The sequence below is a fragment of the Lepidochelys kempii genome, chromosome 27 (genome assembly GCF_965140265.1).
Source record: "Lepidochelys kempii isolate rLepKem1 chromosome 27, rLepKem1.hap2, whole genome shotgun sequence".
NCBI lineage: Eukaryota > Metazoa > Chordata > Testudines > Cheloniidae > Lepidochelys > Lepidochelys kempii.
This window is the reverse complement of record NC_133282.1, coordinates 13,986,409-14,008,321: the sequence shown is the minus strand read 5'-3', so window position 1 is coordinate 14,008,321 and position 21,913 is coordinate 13,986,409. Positions and strand designations below refer to the sequence as shown.

The 21,913-nt window shown below is 52.7% G+C and overlaps 1 protein-coding gene across 2 annotated transcripts in view; it reads right to left on the bottom strand.

Moving 5' to 3' along the window:
* Window positions 1-6,254: 6,254 nt before the first annotated feature.
* The window catches only part of SKAP1 (src kinase associated phosphoprotein 1), a 227,146-nt gene continuing 211,487 nt past the window's right edge, over window positions 6,255-21,913 (bottom strand). For both annotated transcript variants that reach the window (XM_073325920.1, XM_073325921.1), the window contains 2 exons: window positions 7,550-7,659; window positions 6,255-6,634 (listed from right to left, as the gene is read on the bottom strand). In XM_073325920.1, the coding sequence (XP_073182021.1) occupies window positions 7,558-7,659 (102 nt within the window). In that variant the 3' untranslated portion in view covers window positions 6,255-6,634; window positions 7,550-7,557. The remainder of the gene's footprint in view (window positions 6,635-7,549; window positions 7,660-21,913) is intronic.

Sequence of the window (21,913 nt, the reverse complement as noted above, 5' to 3'; positions counted from 1 at the left end):
GTAGACGACACCGTACCACGCTCAGTTTCACTGACGGTCGGAGTTTGGTGGTCGCAGGGCCTGGCTGTGAAAGTCAAGTTGGGTGGTGGTCGATTTCCCCGGGCGCTTGTGTTGAGGATTTTCTTCCCCGCCCCCCCCTTCACACGGGCGTGGTCCCCGCCTCACAGGCCGAAGGGTTGGGGCGGGGGGGAAGGGGAAATGAAGCCGACAGAGGGGAAAATCTAAAATGTCAAAAGAAGTTCATTTAAAAAAAACCTGACAGATGCTCACTAGCGGTAGCCGCTCTGCCGATTGGCGGGGGCTGCCTCCTGAATATTCATGAGAGCACAGCTCCACACGGTGCAGCTGTGCCTGCAGCTCTGATCTAGAAACTTCCAGCCAGGAGCTGGTGGGGTTGACGATGCAGCCAAAACGCCAGCCCTGCCAGGTGGGGGGGGGGCTGTCCCTGCTCTGCCCCCTCAGCGGAGGCTTGACCCGCAGGCACAGCGGAACTCAGGGCAGACACGGGGCCAAGAGGCATGTGGGCTGCACCCGGGGGTGAGCTGAGCCCCCATCAGCCTGAGCCGCGGGGGTACTGAAGCCAGGCTTGCAGAATCCCAGCATGCGGCTGGCTGGGGCATGGGGCTGCCCTGCTTGGAGACCTCTGCCGGAGCACAGTCTGCCCTAGGGTTTTCCCTTCTCACGCCTCTCTGCCACGACCGACCGGGCTTCCCAAGCTTGCTGGATAAACACACTGAACTACAGTCTCCTAAATGCCTTACTGGGGCAGTTCCCCTCCCTGCTAGCATGTGGTCACTGAAAGGCAGTTCCCCACTGTCCTCTCGCTACAGGTCACGTTCCGGGGCCAGAGGTGCCCTGGGGTCTGCAGCTAAGAGCCCCAGCTTCCCCTACCTTTGACACCTACCGTCTGGCACAAACCTAGGCAACCGCTGGCTGAAACTCTACAAAATGACCCTGGGGAAGGGGGAAAGCCACCTGAGCAAGCGCTCTGGGGGAGGGTTAGTCCTGGCTGCTGCTTAAACAGTGCCTACCCCCAGAGCTGGCTGCATCTCAGGGACAGCAAAAATTATTTCTAGAGGTGCTGCAAAAGTGTCATGAAAACCCATCAATCCGGATGCAAAATCTGTTGACTTTTCCAAGGAGGGTGGGAACAAAATCCCTCTACTGTCGGCTGGGCCTGACCAAACCAGAACGGACTCCGGCTGAGTGCAGGTGTCAGGCTAACTCGAGAGCACTGGGGCTCGACCGTGATTAAAGGGGCTGGGGCGTCAAAGGGGGGGCATTATAACACTGAGATGTTTTCCACAGCAGCAGCTGAGCTCCAGTCCTGCTCCAGAACACGGCTTGGTATGCTGGGAGACGCGGCTCTGATCACGGGGAGGTGCAGGTTCTGTTCCCTTTCACCGGGGAAGGGCTTGTATATGTATTGAATGCTGGTCAGCTGCTGCGGGAGGATCATTTAGACCCCAGCTCTCCTAGCCCTCTGCTCCAGTCGGAGTTCCTCGTGGCACGAGCCTGTCTCTTTAACAGGGAAACTAATTTTGCCGCTGCTGCCAGTGGCATGGAAGCTGGGGTGGGTAAAGGCACGGCCTGTGCCCACCGCAGACCCAGTAAGCGACGGGCAGCCAGGGCAGCTGTGGATTCACGTGGAACCGGCCAGCTGAGAGGGGCTGCAGGCAGGCGCTGTGCTGGAAGCGAAAGGCTTCCTTCCTGGATCCCAAGCCCTAGTCCTTGCTTGCTGCCTGCCTCCAAGCTGAGGCCAGGTATGTGACCGGCACACAGAGCGGCTCAAGGTAACCTCTCTTTTGCCCATGTGGCTGAGGCCTTCTCGAGATGACTCCCCACTCCCCACAAAGCCTGGCATCACCCCAGCCTCTCTGCCTGGAAGCAATCCAAGCGCTGGAAGCAATCCAGGCTCATCCTTTCCAGCTCCCCGAAGGAGGCCTGGCTGTCTCTCAAGTCTGTGCAAACAAATTGTAGCACATGTACCAGCCAGCCAGCTCAAATTGAGAGAGGGAGGAGCCCCCGGCGCCTGGCACTGACTGATCGGAATTACAGGCCGGAGCCAGCTACCTCCACCGTGCTAAGCCACCTGCCTGCTCCGGTGCTGGCGTTGAACCTGCCCCCTGGGAAGCTGCTGCTGCCTCACGCCAACCCCCTGCTGTACAGAGGAATCACCAGCCCCGGGACTGAGCGCTGAGAACGTTGCTGGCTCCCATCCCGCCCACTGCTGGAGATAGGGTGACCAGATGTCCCAAGTTTATAGGGACAGTCCTGCTTTGTGGGTCTTTTTCTTATATAGGGTCCTATTAACCCCCAACCCCCGTCCCAATTTTCACACTAGCTGTCTGGTGACCCTAGCTGGAGATGGAGGGAGCAGGGCCTCCCGTCCCCCCGTCTCCAGAGAGCAGATACCCAGAGTGCACAGCAGATAAAGTCCCCCTTGCCCTCAACAAAGGTCTCTTGTAATATAAGAGAAGAGGTCTCTCTCCCTGCTCTCCAGCGAGTGGGAAGCACCCAGCGTTCAGGGCCAACCCCTGCCCCCCAGAGCCCACCCTTCACTGTGGGCAGGGCTGAGTTAGGCCTTCTGCTGCCACCAGCTGCTTAGCGGATGTGTCACCGCTGGAATCAGAACTGCTGCATGCCGTAGGTGCTCCGTGGGGCAGGTGCCCTCTCATAACCCCACTGCAGGGGATGGGAGGAGCGATAACCACTCCTGCTCAACCCACAGGCGCAGCTCTGCCCACGTGTTTGCTTGGATCAGCAGTGAAAGTGTGATAAAAATGTAAAGTAGTTGCCCTTAGGCTTCGGAGTCAACACCCCACTGAGCTGAATGAGGCCGTGCACACCTTCCTCAGAGTGACTGTTCTGGGCTGCCGGCAGACCCAGGCCCATGTCTTCTCAGCCTCCAGCGGCAGAGGCTAGGGTGAGTGTTTTTCAAAGGAAACCAGCTACCAAGCCAAGCATCAGCTCACCTGGCTGCCACCAGCAGGCCCAATTCCCCCACCCCCTGCACCCCTCCCAGCCTCTGGGGCCCTGCCGCGCTGCAGCCTCCCCGTTAGAGCATCATGCAGACTCCTGCCAGCGGGGAGAGAGGCCAGCACTGCAGCAGAATCGCTGCACCCTGCTGCATGCCAGGAGGCTCAAATATGTCTACCAATTACAGGACAGCTGTTCAACCGGCTGAAGGGGTGGGGGTGGGGGGGGGACCTGTCTCTTTAAGAGCCCTCCCAGTGAGTGATGAGAGCTGGGAGATGCAGGCAGTCAGGCCCTGATTAAACACTCATTGTGCAGAGCACGCTTAGAAAATTACTGTAATTACAATTGGATCCCAGCAGAGGGATGAGCTCCAGTCCTGGTAATAACCCGGCCAGGTGCCTCTTTCCCTAGCCCACAGGAACCAGCTCCCTGGCCTCCTTGAGCTGCTAAAAGACCGAAGAAAGCTGCCCAGATTTCTGGCCTAGGCAGGGCCGGAGTGGGCTCTGCCTCCTGGGCATGGCGCTTTGGTGCAATGTGGCTCTCTGCCCAGACAACAAATCCCCAACTCCAAATTCAGGTGCAGCGACAAATTCATCCTCCATCGCACCCTCCAGCGAGCGACTAGCTCTTTGCCTCGCAGTGGGCCGGGATTGTCCCACCAGGTCTTTCCCAGCTTGGCTATGCTCCCCCTGACACAGGAGCAGAAAACTGGCTGTATGGACAGGATGGGAGATCTCCTGCTGTTTACTGCAAAAATCTAAATATCACGGGATGAGGACAGGCCAGCCGGTGCCTTAAGGCCAACCCTTCCAATCACCTTAACCACTTGGGTGCAGCTCCATCTTCCCAGGAGCAGGAGGGGGCATGGCAGGGGCGTTCCCGCACCCCAGCTGCCATAAGGACCCATATTAATATTATTTACATTACTGTAGCATCTACCGGCCCCAGACATGCAGCAGGACGCCGAACAAAAAGCGGGTCCCTGCCCTGGCGCGCTTGGAATGGCATAAGTTAGGGAAGCCGGCAGGGCTGCCTTATGCATTGCTGGGGGCCGAAGTAGGGATGGTTGAGCCACCTGCCCTCTGTCCTTGCACTGGGCTCTAAGTCAGGGCCCGGCTTGGAAACAGCCCCGTGCACCCCCCCCGGATCTCAACCCCCAGCTGGCCGTGGCCCCACATCTACCTGGTCTCTGAAGGGCGCGTAGTTTCCAGGGGATCATAGGGCGGGTGATCAGGAACAGGCAGATGCTAAAGCCTGGCTCAGTGTCCCCCCGCTGTCTCCTCCCGCCCTTTCTGCAGTGGAGAGAGCACGTTAGCGTCTCCCGAGAGGGTCTTCGCCCTGCGTTCGCTGCTGAGGAGCCCAAAGTGCGTTGCAAACAACCCAGGAGAGATCAGTCAATGGCAAGGAACCTCTGGGTGATCTTAAAAAAAAAAAAAAAAAGACCCACCAACCTCTGCGCAAGGCAGGAACGCTCACCTTATAGCCAGGACCCCGAGAGATCCAGATTCTTAAAGGGGCCTAACTCCCATTGATTCCAACAGGAGATAGGTTCCTAAATACCTTTGATCTGGGCTTAAGTAACTTGGCCAAGGACACAGTATGTCTTGGTAGAGCAAGGAACAGAACCTGGGGCTCTGGGCTCACAGGCCCTTGCCTACAGAGCCCCACTCTGCCAGCCTTTACACCTGCTCCTGCTAACTTGCTCGGAGCATTTCAGCCCCAGTAGCCTCCGATTAAGCCATTTCTCGAGTTGGCTGCCAATTTTTGGACTCTTGCTAGCTACTGCTGATCAGTAGCCCCCCTCTTATCCATCGCTCATTCCCAGCTTTGCCGAGTCCAACAGGACCATGCAGCAGCCGGGGAGTTACTCCAGACCCAGCTCTCCTGGGTTTGAGCCACAAACGCATCCCTCTCCCCTGCATGTCTGAGCCGAGGGCTGGCGGGAGACCTGGCGGGCTGCCCGGTTTGGAGGGCCAACGACGGGAGGCAGGGCACAGATCATGCCTCCAGCTTACAAAGGGGCTGGTGTTTGGCCTTGCACATTGCAGCAGGAGCGGTGTTTGGCCTTCCACGTTGCAAAAGCTGCCATCTGCACCATGAGCTACACGGAGCCCAGCCAGGAATGAGGGGTGGGGGGACATCTGACAGCTCCGAGTCCCTTCCTCTTGCCCAGCCGCGGCTGCTTCCCTCCCCCCGCCATGCGGCCGTGCATCGCTCGCAGGTGAGCCATCTTGGCACCCTTGCCAGTGGAGCAGCAAAACTAATTAGAGCTGTCAAGGCTCTTCCCTGCTCCGCGTCCAACAGCAGGGGGGCAGGAAAGGCTTCCAGGTGCTTTGCTATGAGCTAGCAACGGGGCAGGGGGCAGGTTTACCCCCAGCCCCTTCCTGCAGCAGGGAAATCCTTCCCTCCGTGCAGCCAGGGAGGGCAATGAGCTCAGCCTGCTACCTGCCAGCAGCAAGGGCTGGAATCAGAGGCCTTGAAATGCCAAAGGAGTTAGAGACAAATGAGAACCAGCTGTCCCCGATCCAGCCCTCCTCCCTGTGCTTTTGAGAGCACTGGCAATCCACCACCGAGTCGCAGCGTGGCTCTATCTCTAATTGGCCCTAGTCCTCAAAGGTGTGTAGCCAACTCGTGGAGCCTCTCCTGGAGAAACTGAGCCCCTGAATCGGGAAGGCCCTTAAAACACCTGCTTAAGTCCGAGCACCCATGTAAGAGGTGGGCTGAATACGGACAAGACTACACTTAAAAGGGCCAGTCCTGCCAGCAATGGTAGCTGGCTCGGGAGAATCAACACACTGGCCATGTGCTATGATGTGGGAGGTAATTTCAGGAAGGCTGATGGCTTTTTTCCCTTTGGCCCGATGCTGCGGCCAACAGTTAGCTACCACCACCTAGTGGCACATGGGGGACACAGCCTCTCTCTTTCCTCCCCCCTGCCCCACGTTGATGGAAAGGTACCAACCCATCCGACTTCTGGGCTGGACCGTCCTGGAGGATGAAGTTCTCTGTTGCTCCCCAGAGATAGGGGAAGCACAGAGAACCTGTCCTCCCAGCCCCACACAGGAGCTGATGGAGCTCCTATCGGAAGAGGCTGGTCATGGGCAGAATTGGTTTATTGCGCTGGGGTCTACCAGGGCCGGAGAGGGAAGGCCAGTTCCAGTGTCGTGTCCTCTCCTGGCACACGCCCGTCTCTCCTCCCTGATCGCCGAATCTAGCCACAGAGTGAGCCAGGGACTGAGCCTACAGGGAAGCTGAGATGCTGCCAGAAACTGTGAGAACGAAAAGAGAATCCTTTATTTTGGGTCTTTCCCCACCCCCGGCTCACAAAAGAAAACAAAACTGGCCCCTGCGTTGGCCGACTGCTCAGGCGTCTCGCCAGCTGGGGTAAGAGCCACATACAAATGTCATTCAGAATCAAGTGGGAAATGAGGCCGATCATATGGAATCTGGAGTGGGGGGGCACATTAGCTCGATAACGGGCTCAGGGGCGAACGGGGGGCTCTGTGAAACATCAGCAGCGACGTGGGTGCTGGGACATGAGTCTCTTCACGTGGAGGTGGAGAAGGTTTCCATAGGTGCCCGAGGGGCAGCAGGGGAGAGGACACCGAGCTGGGGGCTGCTGTCCAGTATGTCGGGGAGAGAGGCACCAGGGGGTCTAGGAGGAAAGAGATACAGGAGTGAATATTGGCAAGGAGAAGATGAAAAAGGGCGTGACCATGGCACAAGCAAGCTGCGTGATGCACGCACAGCGACTCACAGCATGGGATGAGGTGACACCAGTTGATTCAGCAAGAGGCGGTGTGGGCCACTGGTTAGCGCAGGTGATTGGGAGTCAGGACTCCTGGGTTCTACTCCCAGCTCTGCAGCTAACTCGGAGTGTGATCGCCCAGCTCTCTGCCTCAGTTTCCCCACCTCTCTACAAGGCTTTGAGATCTTTGTGTGAAAAGTGATCTGTAGCCAATGCTCTGCTAAGTACTGTTATGACTACCACCAAGAGACAATGTTTTCTGGGAACAAAATCTTCTGAGTTGCTGTTGGCTCCATCTGACCCGAAGGTAACAACCCTTTTCTGTGCTTCATCCAGGGATCTCAAAGCACTTGAAAAAAGTCAGGGACATTTCCATTGCAAAGCCCCTGGCTCGTGGTCACAGCTGGACTCACTTCAGACACCTGCCCACGGTCACAGAAAAGCTGGGAGTGGAATGCAGAATCCTTGATTCCCCAGTCCTGGGCTTGAACCGGCCGCCCTCACTCCTTGAACGTCAACGGCTAATTCCTCCCACCCCACGCTACCTTGTCTTTGAATCGCCAGGATGGTTTTCCTGCCTCATTAGCTCCAGTGTAAGGTGAAGACCAGAAGATGGAGCCAAAGGCAAAATCCTCCCAGGTTTCTCCATGTCGATCTTCACAAAAGATTAAAAACATACCCCAGGACTGTCCCAGCCCCAGCCTCTGGACAGACATCTCAGACCTCCTGGCAAGACAGTTTTGTTATCAGCGAGGGCTGGGGTGGGGGAGCGATCTCTGAAGAAGTGAGAAGAGTTAAATCACAAAGCAGCATGCCTCTTACCTGTAGGATCATCTTTCCTCCAGTTCGTAGGCGGCTGTGAGGTATTCCTTTGGGACGATCCCCACCTCGCTGTTCAGTTCGCCGATCCACCAGCCATACATGTTGTATTCCTGAGAAAACAAAGCAAGAAAGGGCCCATCTTGGACATCCTGGACGAGATAACTTAATCCTGCCTTGAGTGCAGCGGACTGAACCAGAAGACGTCTCGAGGTCCCTTCCAGTCCTACGATTCTAGGATCTTAGATAGAGAGGATGGGGGTCACCGTTAAATCACTAGGCAGACAGCCTGGGTTCCATTCCTGACTGCCACAGACTCCTTAGGCAAATCCTTTACAGCCTAATTTACACATGTATCACTAAGGCCAGCAACCAGAATTAGACCAAAGTATTAAAAGTCCTCAGGAGTCTAAACTCTCGCGTGCCACAGGCAGAGAACAGGAGAGACCGAGGAGCCACTGTTGGTAGGGCACCGAATAGTGAGATGGGCCCAGATAATCCTGGCAAGTGACCCACACCCATATGCTACAGAGGAAGGCAACCCTCCCCTCCCCCCACAAGATCCCTACCAATCTGACCTGGGGGAAAACTCTTTCCCAGCCCCACCTATGGTGATCAGTTCGACCCTGAGCATCCAAGCAAGACCCACCAGCCAAGCACCTCAGAGAGGGAACGCTCGGCGCCAACCCAGAGCCCTGCCCCCCCCTCCAGTGTCCCACATTCAGCTGTGGGCAATCTGTGATGCTTCAGAGGAAGGAGACAGAACCACCCCTCCGTTCCCCCCAAAAAATTAGACGGGGAGGGAGGAAATCCTTCCTGACCCCGACAGGTGACTGGCTGGAGCCCTGAAGCATGAAATACATCAAGAAGAGACGAATAATACCGTAGAGCGAGGGAGGGCTCTCCAGGCAAGCATCTCACAGCACTTTGCAAACAGGAGGGTGACGCTCAACCTTGCACAGAGGGGCAGCCCAAGCATAGGCACGGACTCCGCGGGTGCCCTGCTGATCAGCTCCTCCCCCTCCCCCCCTGCACCTCCCGCCCACTGAGGATCATCTGTTCAGCGGTGTGCACGAGGGAGGGGGGCGGAGTGAGGGCAGGGCGTGCTCAGGGGAGGGGGCAGAATGGGGTGGGAAGAGGAGGGGGTGGGGCCTTGGGGGTTAGGGGTGGAGTGAGGGTGGGGCCTGGGGCGGAGCAGGGGTCAAGCTACCCCCCCCCGGCAAATCAGAAAGTCAGGGCCTCTGAGCACAAGTTCTAGGCACCCCCGAAATTCCACTTAAGCCCCCTTTTCAGGGTGTAGGCAGGATTTAAGCAGTGCATAGACGCAGAGGATCTCACCCATGGCCCAGCTCGCCCGGTATGCTTTCACCGACAGCCACCAGCCCCAGCTGTTTCAGAAGCAGGTGCAGCAAATTCTGCAGCGGGTTGTTTCCACGTGGGATGAATTTTCACACGGGACGTTTCCTCCTAAACCCTTTGGCTAGCGGTTGGTTTGGGTGCTGAGGCACGGAGGCTTAGAGCCCAGGTGCTGATCCCCTGCACAGCATGAATTACGTCTCTATTTTACAGATGGGGAAACTGAGGCACAGACGGACCGTGGTTGGGGGTAGGGGCACATGTTAAGTTAGAGAGGGTGAGAGATAGAACCCAGCCCTCCTACGGCCTCCCCAACCGCAGGCTAACCAGCTTCCCAGCTGCGAGTGCGAGACAGGAGCAAACACCTGGCAGGGTGGCTGGTTTCCGCAAGCGATGTGCTCACCAGGGTGCCGTGTGGCAGCAGACGCTGCAGAACCTTTGAGCCAAGCAGACCTGCCAGGTTCCAGAGCGATGAAAGACCCTCCCTGGCCGCATTGCGACCCTCTCAAAACAGGAAGGAAAATCCTGCGGCAAAAGAGGAGCAAAAAAAGCTTTGGATGATCAGCTGCCTTAGTGCGGAAATGAACGGGATCTGCACTCGCAGCAGGAGGAAACTAACCCACCCAGGAGACCTTTGGCTGGAAGGGGTGGGCGGTTGGTCAGAGAGCCGTCCAACGCATGAATGGAGCAATCCAACCCTCCCCGCCCCATCCCTCCTCTGCCCACCGCAGCTACGCCTCAGCCCGGACACCACGAGGTATTTTAAAATAATTTCTGCTTTGATGAATTGCCGGGGAGCTTGCAATTGCTCATAATCAAAGGGAGGAAAATGCAAATGAGAGCCAGTCGAGAACTATCGGCACCAAACGTTTATTCCACTGCACAGTGCCAAAAAGAATTAAAACAACATTAAACTCCCAGCAATAATGTTTAAGTCCTCGTTTCCAAGTGCCAAATTGCACCACTCTGGATCATACAGATGTTTGTTAATTATGCTAATTTTTATTAAACTATTAAAACGAGGAGTGCATTGGCACAGCAAGCCAAAGCCCGGCACCGAGTGAACCCTGCTCTCGTCTGGAGGTGCTAATTTACTAAGATGCTGACGCCTGGATTTAGGGGGTGCTGAGCAGCTGGGTTTTTCTGGGGCAAGGGAAGAGAGCGATGGAGGACTGTTTCCCTGGAATCTACCTCATCAACTTCCAGCAGGGCCTGCGTGCTCTGTGCTTGCGCAGATTCGGTGGGGGGAGAGGGGGGAAGAACTTAGCTGAGACAATCATCTGGACGTTCGTTGCTTTGAGGAGGTGGTGAACAGGCACCTGGAGCTGCTGAGATGGGGTCTGACACGCACACTCCCTGCAGGGCGATACACACCTGCGGTTCAACACCACTGTGCACCTGGCCGGAGGATCTCCAGGCACTTTGCATAGCCTCATGTAGCCCCATTGTACAGGTGCGGCCACTGAGGCAACGGACGAGGAAGTGACACGGTCACAGTCAGCAACTGAGCCCAGGTTGCTTTACAAGCCAGGGAGTCAACATCCTCCCCCTCCTCGCCCCAATCCTCCTCTTACTCGCACCTGTTTAACCCCGCTGATTTACATGTCCCTTCTGATTCATCCCAGGGCAAGAGGATACACTGCCACCAACCCCTTGCAGGACGACGCTCGGTGCACACAGATAACAAAAAGCACCTGTTCGGCACGCCAGGAGGCCCCAGTTCTGCTCTCAGCCCTGAGACTTCCTCCCTCAAACTCAGAGATCCGCTCCCAGCAGGACGGCCCACTCCACCGGCCCTGGAGCTCTCTGCATTTCCTGCCTGCGACCGGCGGTGACGAGCGCCCCTGAAACAGACGCTCGTTCCAATAACCGGCAGCCGGCAGGTTTGCGCACTGGGCCGTAAAAGGATTGATGCTGCTAATCTCCATCAGCAAGGGGAGAACAAACAATCCCCTTCCCCCTGTAAAAGGAGCAGCCAATTCTATAACCGAAAACACGTCACGGCCACCAGCACGGGATATTTCACAGCTTGAATCAGCCTCCGGTGGTTTCCCTGTTGCCATTTATGGCCGCGCAAACATCACGGCCCTCCTTAGCGATCCGCCGGTCACAGGGCCTTGAATCCCTCCATGGGGCTGCAAATGCCCTGCCAGTAGGTGTCGGGGGAGGGAAGCAGCAGGTTGCTCCTCATAAGCCTGGAAAAAAGTGATTGGAGCCCCCCTGCTACATGATTGCCGCATTTTAATTTCCAGCCACCCCCGCTGCTTCCTATTTGTGTGATCTCTTGCAAGGCAGCTCAGCCATGACCTGGAATGACCATCCCTGTCCTGGGCACAGATGAGATGGCCGGGCCAGATTCTCAGCAGCTGTAAATCGGCGTAGTCTTGTTGACTTCAATGGGGCTACGGCGACTGATGGCAGCTAAGGAGCTGGCCTTGGCCTTTGAAAGTTCAGGCCAAGACCTGTTGGGGTTTCCCAGCCTCCAATGTTAATTTAATTCCCGGTCTCATGCTAATGGGTCCCCAGCCCCACCCTACAGGGCCCTAGAACCAGGCGGGGGCAAGAGGCCAATGAATCCTCCAGATTCACTGAGCCAGGGGCTTCCCCACACATCCGGTTCCACTCCTGGAGGGATCTTCTGCTTCCGGCGTGGAAGGAGAACTTCTTATTTGTATGGCGAGAGGACAGCTCTGTGATGCTGGGTGCCGCATGGATACGTAGCAAGAAAGAGTTGCTGGAGAATGGCAGAGCTGTTGTCCCTCTTTGACAGGCGGGGAACGGTACCCTTCATCTCCTGTCTCTCAGGCCGGTGCTTTTAGCCACGAGCCCGTTGCTTGGACCCTGAAACTGGGGCTGCATCTTTGGGCGGCTCCCCTCCTAGGGTCGTCGGGGGAACGCTAACGTGATATTAACATGGCTGCAAAGACAGCATCTGCTCCTCCAGAGTAAGCGTCCCCCCGCCGTCCCCGAAATACACGCGTTTCCTTTCCTTTCCTTCTACCGAAAGTGGAGCCGGCAATATTTACTCCTCACCCCGGCCTCTGGCCCCGGCCGACATCCACGTGCTTTCTGCCCGGCCTCGTAAACAACCCGTGCCTCCTTCAGGAACACAATCAATCAGCCCCCCTTCGCACAGAAGATCAATGATGCTTTGATGGATGCCCAAGGAAAAGCCAATCAATCAGGGACTTATCGGTTTATGATTGCTCGGCCCCATTATCAGCGTGTGTGTGTGTCATACATTATTGTTAGTCAAATGGAGGATCCTCGTTCATAGGTGAGGCATGCCTTGTGCTATTAGAGGGTCAGCTGACACAGGGAATTTTATACCAGGTCAGCTATATATCTGTTTATCTAGAAAACTGGCTCGGAGCAGAAGCTAGCTCTGAAATTTAAAATTTACCTTCCCCCTCAGGGAATTCAAAACTTGAAGCCAGCGGAAGATGCCCAGTAACTGCTCAGAGACACTGTTTATTTAGAAAGCGCTCACTTATGTTTTCCCAGCATGGGGGACTTTTATCAGATATCTCCTCAGAGGAAGAGGGGACTGGTCAAAGGCTCGGTGCTGTGCTAAACCGGGAGGCGGCTTCCCCGTTACTTTGGCGCCCAGCAAACCATCCTTTTCTCCTCCCCCCCCTTCTTGTTTATTATTCAACCTTTCTTCAGATAAAGCACAATAAAAATGAATGATTAAATTTGACCCCCCCCAACCATTATTTATTTGCTCTTGCCAGGAACTGGTTAAATGAATTCCTGCAGGCGGGAGGTGGACAGGCCCAAGAACACACGCGGATGGGAAAAGCAAAGTGATGGCCGGTCGGAGCGTAGGAAATATGGGAGGTAGCAAGGGAGGGCGTCAAATGAAATGCTGCAATCCCCACTTGGGCAAAGCTGCCATTTGGGGTGAATGGGCTTAGCCCAGTTCATGCTGGACAGCACCAGAAGAATTTAGGAAGGGATTGGCCACTGCCCAGGCCTGTGATGTGCAAGAACATGCTTACTCCCGATGACTGCCCCCCCCCGGGAGCTTTGCCTGCAGGAGGAGGTCAGGATTTTGCAGGGAACTTAAAAAAATCATCTGTGCAATGCCCTCCATTTCGATGGCCTGCGACAATAAGCTCAGTTCATCCCTGGCCCGGGCCCTGGACTTGCACCACAGATGAATTTGGCCCAGAGATAAAGATGGGTGCACAAGGCCCAAGGACATTGCCTGACTGTGAATCAGATGGGCCCGTGGTCTTTCTGCGTATGCAAGCCACAGGGGGTGTCGTCTGCCAGGTTAAAACTCTGCTCCCAGTTACAGTGGTGTCAATCCAGAGCGACTCCATGGAAGGCAAAGGAGCTACTCTGCGTTTACACAGGTGCAGATGTACTCCGGATCGGCAAGCGAGGGCTATTTTAGGAGGCCCATGGATAGCACGACACGAGGTACCGTGTAGGAACCCAGCTAGATCAGACAGACAGACAGCTGCAGGAAAGACTTGCAAAGCAGCTCTGTAATTGAGGCAGGAGGTGCACACCGAAGCAGAGGGAGGGAGAGGTACTTTCATTTGCAAGAGAAAAAAGGAAGGGGGGGGGGAGTGCTGAATTTGGAGACCACCCCGGCTGCCCCATTTCCAAGATGATGGGATTGTGAGATCATGTGAAACTGCAGTATTAATATTTATTCCATAAAGCATGCAGCTCACAGCTTTGCACCATTCTGCCGCGCTTTGACCGCAGTACCAACCCTCAGGCACAGCAACACAATTTGGAAACAATGTGACGGAAATGTTTAATCTGCTCAGCCCATCTGTGCTGCGTATTTCTCCAGCTCTCCCTGAGAGAGACGCCTTCGAATCTCCACATCGCCTTTAATATTCTCCTAAATCACCTCCCCACTGCACTTCAAGGGCCATTGCTACAATATCACAGGTTCATCTAAAGTGCACTGGGTTGGGGGGAGCCCCCCCGAAGAACAGGGGTATGGGGGGGGGGAGAGACAGGGTGTTGCTTGGGCTATTTTTTATTTCAAAATAATTTCCAGGGACAGTCTTTCCATGCCCCTTGGAAAAAGTGAAGGTGATTAGTGAGACTGTTTAGAACCAAACAGGCTGGAATGGAGGAAAATCATTTCCGAAGAATTGTTTTTATTAATCTCCTGCCCAGCCGCTCTCATTCAGGCACGGCTTTTATTCGGCTGGCCTGCAGGCCCAATCCACAGTGGGTTCCGCCCGCGACCACAGGACTGAGCCCTTTGGCAGAGAACGTCCTCCTAGAGCCGGGAAAAGCACAGGGGACTGGGAGTCAGGGCTCTCGGGTACCATCCCAGGTGCTGAGAGGAAGCAGGGTCGGGTGGTTATAGCTGAGAGTCAGGACACCTGGGTTCCACGCCCAGCTACGGCACAGTGTTACGTGCCTCAGTTTCCCCTGTTTTGTAAAACTTGAATGATCCCCATGGCTGGGGGGGGGGAGCTGAGGTTTATCTACATAATGCATGCACAGTGTACAGCAGAAGAGAGACTAAATGTGAGACAGTCGACATTTTTTTATTATTACTTTTTTTTACACCCATCACTTCCATATCAGGTGGGGGGCAGCTGGTTGCAGGGGCTGGCTCGGGGCCTGATCCTGAGAGGTGCCTAGCTCCTTTGACATCCCACCAAAGCCGAGAGGATGCTCAGCCCCTGCACGCTTAGGGCCCCTCACCGGGGGGGGAGGGCCTGGCCTCCCTCTGAAAAGGGGGTGAAACTGGGGGTGCTCAACATCTGCTGGAAGTGCTTGGCACCCCTGGCTCGTGGAGCTGGGGCCACGCGTGTGCACACGAGGTCCCGTTCTGCGCTAGGCCCCCCCAAACCTGCCTCCAGCTGGGGGAAGAAAAAAAACCCCCAAACAATCGGGCTCCCTTTGAGCAACTCTGCGCGTGAAAAGACCGGAAGAATTGAACGCTCAGGCTCGTTCGCTGGCAAAGGAGGGGCGCGGGGTGGACAAGGCGTCCCAATTGTGGTGGCCCCCAGCCTGCCGGTGTGTTACATCATCTGCACACATAGGTGTTGCCATGGCAGCTGCTTATAGCTTCATTTCCTGGATCCCCCGAGGGGGGTGTCACAGCCGGATCCACCTGCTCTTTACCCTACCCTCGGTGGGGTCATAGTAAGGTCGCCAGAATAAATGAACGCGGGTACTAATGATCTGTTTGCTGGCTGTTTATGCTCCGTGTGTCAGGGGCACTCACATTTAGAGAGCTCATTATGGCTGCAATTAGACGGCACCATTGCTAGATATTTAACTCCTTTTTCTTTTAAATTAGCATTTTAATAACGTGCTTTGAGCAGGGGAAACAAAATGACCATTTTTCACGGCCAAACTTCTTAGCTGTAGGTGTAACTTTAATGGCAAAGTTGTGAGGGCAGAGAGGCAGGAGCGGCTGGTTCCCCTTCCACCTTCCCCCCGCCCCCCTTCTATTCTCCCCTCCCCATGAGGGAAAATAAAAATAATAAAGGGAGAGATTTTTATTTGCTTTACGGCACGCTCGATTTTCTCAATGTGTTCTGCCGCCAATTAGATTCAGCTTGAAAGTCCCAAACATGGGGGCCTGATGAAAATTAGCAGTCACCAGAGTTAAACTTTGTGCGTGACCTGTGAAGAGGGCTTGAAATGATGCTCTGTGTGTGTGTGTGTGTGTTTGTGTAAAAGGAGCCATTTATTTCAGATTCCCCCGGCTGAAAAAAGGAAAGGGGAGGGGAAAAAAAAAAAAGAGAGAGCACCCATTAGAAGATCAGTGCTATCAAAATATCTTTATACAGTAACCCCCAGGGCCACTTCCTTTCAAAAGGTCACTGCAATTATTTCTGTTTCGTTCATAACTCTTCTGATGATCTTATAAGACTGTGTGGAAAAAAGAGGAGGAGATAAGGCACTACCTGTAATTACTGATCCTAGAAGGGAGAGGGATGGAGAATTTACAAAGGAAGCTGGGGGCTGGCAAACTGAATGAGACAGAAGTGATGCTACAGGGGGAATAGAGTCTAGAAGTTTAGCTTTCAGGAACTTGAAAAGGCCCCTGTTTTATTCACATATGGTTTGAGCAGTTGAAAAGTACAAAGACCAGTAACAAATGGGAACATTTCCCTTAATTCCCAGGGTCATTTTATGATTGCTGTTTATTTCCTTTTAATTTGGGAATAAACTTAAACTAAACATCATTTTGCAGACAAGGAGGTGAACGGGACTCCAGAAACTGTGTTGTTGTGGAAAAGAGAGATGTTTGTCAAGTGTGTATGTGCGCACACATACAGTTAGAGAGCAGTGCGTAGGAGATACTGTTCGCAGTCAGGGTTGGAAGGATTAGATTATTAGTCGTAAATGTTGGTAAATGTGAATTTCACTGTACACACACAATCCGATGGAAAAAAATTGCTCCACAGATGATCAACAAAATATACAAAAAGTGCTGAATGAGAACATATTAGAGTTTGATTCAAGGCTATTTACTTTGTCTTTTTGGATGTCTGATCTTGACAATTAGAGTGTTAATGGTTATAAAGCTTTTACTTTTTTAATCTCAACATCTACGGTCGTTAAATAACCAGAGGACCTCCCCCAGAATTTCCTGTAACTGTGAAAATTGGGGAACCCCCCCCCGACCAAAATGGAAACCAATGCTTAAAAAGAAACATCGCTATTATCTGTCAAAATCATTTAAAAATAAAAAGGAAAACTTGAATTCTGCCAAGTCTGTGCACTTTATGCATCTGTAGGAGATGAGACAAAAACACGCGCGTGAAAGTGACTTTAAAAATGTATTCGTTTCCTACCCTCTTGGAATCCCACATCCAAGTTCTGCCTGAGATTTTCTGTTCTGACACCGGGCTCACAACTCTTTCCATGACAACAGACGGGAGGGGATTTCAGAGCGACAGGAGTTTGGAGGTCAATAGTTGAAGACCAGGAGTTAGGGGATCAAAAACACTGGGAAAACACCCCCCGCACACACACACACAGACAGTTGAAATAAAGATGATCTTGGTGAACTAGTGAGGAATCAGAAAAGGGGAAAAGTGCAAGGGGGAACTAAGGCAAGAAAAGAAAAAGGCAGCTTTTGTGAGAACAATGGTTTAAATGTTTACTCTTCTGTATCAGCTCAGCTGCACCTTCGAAGCTGCTGTTTCATAAATACAATACGGATGGCACAGGCTATAATTTGGTGATAGCTACCCCAGGACATATCTAGATACACTTCTGTTATTTTAATTAAATACTGCATTATGGTTTGTGACAACTTCATCGCTATAGCGTAAATGAATTTGGAATTAAAGTCTTATTTAGGCATCCAGTGTATCCCCCCACCCCTCCATTTCTCAGTTTTACAAAGCAAAGGGCTATAAAATCAAGATGTTTGTTCATTTACAGATGGAGCAGTGTGGAAAAAAAAAAGGGGGAAAACACACTATAGAAGCTGACTCTGAAATACTCATGGTTTACAAGCATTCTCAGACAGAGGAGAGAATTCTTTTGATCATAAGTGGGCTATGCTGAGTATTAATTGTGTGTGTTTATTCTTATCTTTCAACCTGGGCTCGTCTGAACAATTATACTGATGGCCATGGGATTTTTTTGCCTCTTTTGTTTAGTAGTTAATAGCCAGCTTTTAATTTTTAAACTGTTGATTTGTTACTGGCTCCGTGCAGGAGAAGTTTTTGGAAATTTCATTTGTGATCAAGGGGAGCAGAGCTGATTGAGTTTTTTGGGCCATGGACGGAGAGGAGTTATGGCAAAGGCAAACTTATTTTATTCCCAGGAATGGGAGTTTCAATGCCATCAATCTATTAACTTCTCTCTAATGAAACTAGACCATACGTGACATTTTGCAATATAACTGCTTTAAATGTTACCACATCAATTGGCTTAAATGTTACCCGCGCCTCATGAACCGGGATATGGTTTTATAATTATCTCTCTCTCTAACAAACAGATTTCCACTGATATTTTACACTATCAGAGGAAACAACAATGTAGTTTTAAATACAGAAGCTCAACAGGCTACAATTAAGAAAAGAAATTTACAAATAAGTTTTGTGACCCTGCAAAAGGAGGTTTCCCTCCCTTGCATATTGGACAAATCAGTGTAAGTTTTAGTGTTTATGATCTATTTTTGTGTGTGTGTAATTTGGATTTCACATTAAATTTTTCCATTGTCCAACTTATTGCTGATGAACCAACAGAACAGAACAACAAACCAACTCTCACAGGAGTTAAAAAAAGAAAAAAAAGACAGCCAAGTCATGTAAAAGTTATTGTCAAAGAAAGATGGTTCTGAAAATGACACCCTGCTTGAATATTTTTCCATCTTGGCAACCCCAGATAAAATGTCGTCCTCCTTTTAAGAAATAAAACCAGGAATCGGTGGACATTTGTTAGATTAGAAACAAAAGCTTTTTTTGCCACACATTTTAAACAGGGCATCTGAATGAAATGTCACCCCCACCCTCTTTGGCAGATTAGCAAAAGGTTTATTATTAAATCTCTGTCAAATAAAGGCAGAGTTGACTCGGGAGAAGCTGCCGGTTATAATGCTGGCTTCAGAAAATAGAAGGATTGTCACACTTAAAGACACAAATTTCCTCTGTAATATATTCGAATGGAAACCTCTGAATCCAATACTACATGGTCATATCTAATAAATTCACAATATTTCAGCCTCAACAGCCTACAACGGTTAGTTTTAAAGATTTATGTGGTAAAAAATTACTCAGTGATGAATATAGTTTATTCTGTGCAGTATTGGAGTGTGTAAGGAATTAAGCTACTGTCTTTAAACAGTGAATTTATTATTACCTCTGTCAAAGACGAAGTCTTTAACAGCATTTGTTAGAAAATTCAGCACAAAATAAATGGTCTGAATATTAAAAGGAAAAAAAAAAGCCGGAGTTTGAAAATGCACTGGTGGTTCAGAAGATGAACCCAAGAGCGCTGCTAAAGTTTGCACAGTTCTGGGTAAATTCTTTGGTACGCTCCTGGAAAATGGTCATGTTCAGACTTAAAGGGAGGCTGGTGTGTGTGTTTGTGATTTTGATCAGCGGCGTAAATGCACAGCAAAGAACACACTCCGATCTCACTTCTATCAGGGGAACCCCAAGATCGGGGATGAATTTCTGCTCCCAGCGACACACATGATCCTCCACGGAAAGGAGGAACATTTTGCTCCCGGGGGCAGCAGGGTGAACTCACCGCAAAGAACATGCTCTCATCTAACCTACACCAATGTAGACCAGAGTAAAGGCCAGATCCTGCTCTGTCTGCTCTACACGGACGCTGGTGTAAATCCGGAGCACCTCCACAGCAATCGAGAGCAGACTCTAGCTCTATTCCAATACCTGCTCTGGGTAGGGGGGAAAAAACATCGAAATGGGGAGGTAATATTGCCTATCTAAGACAAAGCCCTGCTATCGGGACCCTAGCTTAGGCTCCAGAATAGGTGGGGTGTTGATGGAGGACCCATGCAGCGGGGTTTGGCTAGAGTGTCCCGAGTGGAAACGTCGGGGTTTATTCTTTTTCTTTCTTTCTGGGTTTATAATAAATGGCCGCTGGGCAGCGGGGGCATCATGGATGTGTCATTGTGCTGCCTGGCTTTTGTCCTCTTCTGGAATGGGTGTCCCCTCATTTATAAAAATTACCTGGGAGGAATGAGGCTGCCAGGGGTTTGTTCTAGACGATTGGTTCCTGTCGGGGGGGGGAAGGGGGGGAGAAGGAATAGCCCTCGCCTGAATTTGACCGGTGTATGACCGTTGCCTTCCAGCTGACCCCAAATCCCGTCCCCATCCCTCCTCACTCGATAGCCTCCCATCGGGGTTATTAATGGGCGCGAAACCCCTTCATCGCCATCACAGCCCTCCGTCATCACAGCACGGCGCACGGCGGCTTGTTAACACAGGACCGGGGGCGGTTTTCCGCTTCCCCCTCCCAGCCCATAATAAATATGTGGGGGTGGGGTGGGGGAGAGATTTGCAGATACCATTCCCCTCCGGTTAGGTCAGAGGTGGATAATAGCTATTTGACAAGCAGCAACCAGGTTCATTGTGCCACTCAGACCCCCCCTGCACCCCCACCCCCACCAAGTACAGTTGTTGGAGAGTGACAAAAAGGGCCACTAGATGTCACCAAACTCCTCCTTTCGCTCCAGGGTCCAAGGAATAAAAACATTCTCCCCCCCAAATACACTTTCATTTCAAGCAATTGAGAGAATTAACTTCTCCGGTTTTATGGGCTGCGTGTCACATCCAACTAAGTCCACTTAAAATAGGAAGTCTCACAGCGCTCAAATAATTATCATAACGTACAAATCACCCGGCCCGGGGGAGAGGGGGCCGGCGTCCTTTAGCTGCCGGGAAAAGGGAAGGGAAGCGGAACCTCGCTTTGCTAGCCCGTCACGCGGCCCAGACGTGCTGCACAATGGCACCGGGATGCCCCAGGGCCCGAGCGACGCTGGAGGCTCGGTACAGGCCCAGAGTGGTTCCAAGCGGTAACGGGACCAGCCCTGGCAACAGTCACAGCACTGGCAGTCCGGTGAAGGCCCCCGCGGCACTCCCGGTGCCAGAACTGGAGCAACAAATCTCTGGCCTGCGGTACCAATAAGACAGCCTGCGTTAGTACCGGTGCCGGCAGCGAAAAGGCCCGGTGCTTGTCGAACCATGCCGGTGCCATCATGTTGCAGATCAGGCAATGCACGCCGGACGCCTGCAGGCTACGCCCGTCCTGGGGATTAGCAGGTACCGGTGCACTGCTGCTGGACTCCTTCCACTCCCAAGGGGCAGGCTGGGACTGCGGCACTCATGCCAAGCACACCAGCTGGAGCTCGGCAGAACCCGGATCTGCAGAGAGAAGGCCCGGCTTCCCTGCCCCATGCCAGGGGCCTCTGGCAGGGCCGCTGCCCATTTCCTCTGTCAGGGGTGCACATGCTTCTCCTGGATTCAGAGGGAAGGGACCTGACACACTGATCTGTTTAGCGGCTCACCTGGTTGCTTCAGGTTACTTACAGCCACGACAGACTATACAGACAATTAGACCTGTGGTCGGAAGCAGAGAAAACACAATAATAGCAATGCCCCTCACCCCCTTTAGTGCCTTCCAACCAAGGATCTCAAAGCACCTTGCACATGTTAATGAATCAAGCCTCACCACCCCTGCTGGAAGGCGAGTAGGTAGCAACAGCCCCAATTCACAGATCCCGAAACGAAGGCACAGAAAGGCAAAGTGACTTGCCCAGGGACACCCAGCGAGTCACTTGCCAGAGCAAGGAATATAATCCCGATTCCCTGATTTACAGTCTCTTGCCCTAACCCCTAGATGATGCTACCCCTCTGTGCGTGTGCTCCGTGGGGACCCTGTTTCTACATCCCCTCCTGGAAACTTGATCAGAGCATTTCCGCCCCGGTGCCCTGCGCCCCAGAGCTAAGGTTGGAATCACTCCTTGAGCATGCTGGGTTGCTGAATCCTGATTGCCCGCTCACCCCCAAATCACTGTCCTCCCACTGTCGAAGCTGGAAATGTCAGACAGGACCTGAGCAGCAGCCAGCATGTGTTTCAAACGCACCAGATGGATTTTTATATTAGCTACTATTTCATGTTCAGACAGAGCGACCGCACCGCTAAAACGGCAGCCACGACGCTGCCGAGTTTGCTTCGATGAGATTAATTCTGGGGAATTAATTGGGACAAGATTGAAAAGGAAATTAAAATGCAGCTGAATGAACAGGCTCTTGAAACACCTTTTCTTTCCCCGCCCTCCCCCTGCTTCATTCCGACCCACATTCTGCTGTGGTCACGAGTGTCCGTCGTGCGAAGTAATTTACGAGAGGGAGACTCTCAGGACCCATCGGTTACGTGTGAGGAAGTCAGAGGAAGAGTCACAATCTGGAGCCACTGAAGAGAGTTCAAACCCTGCCGTGGTTCCAAGCTGCATTCCCTGCGCTGGGGTGAGGGAAGTGGGGGGGTGAGGGAGGGCAGCAGAGGCCGATTCCCAAACAGAGTCCA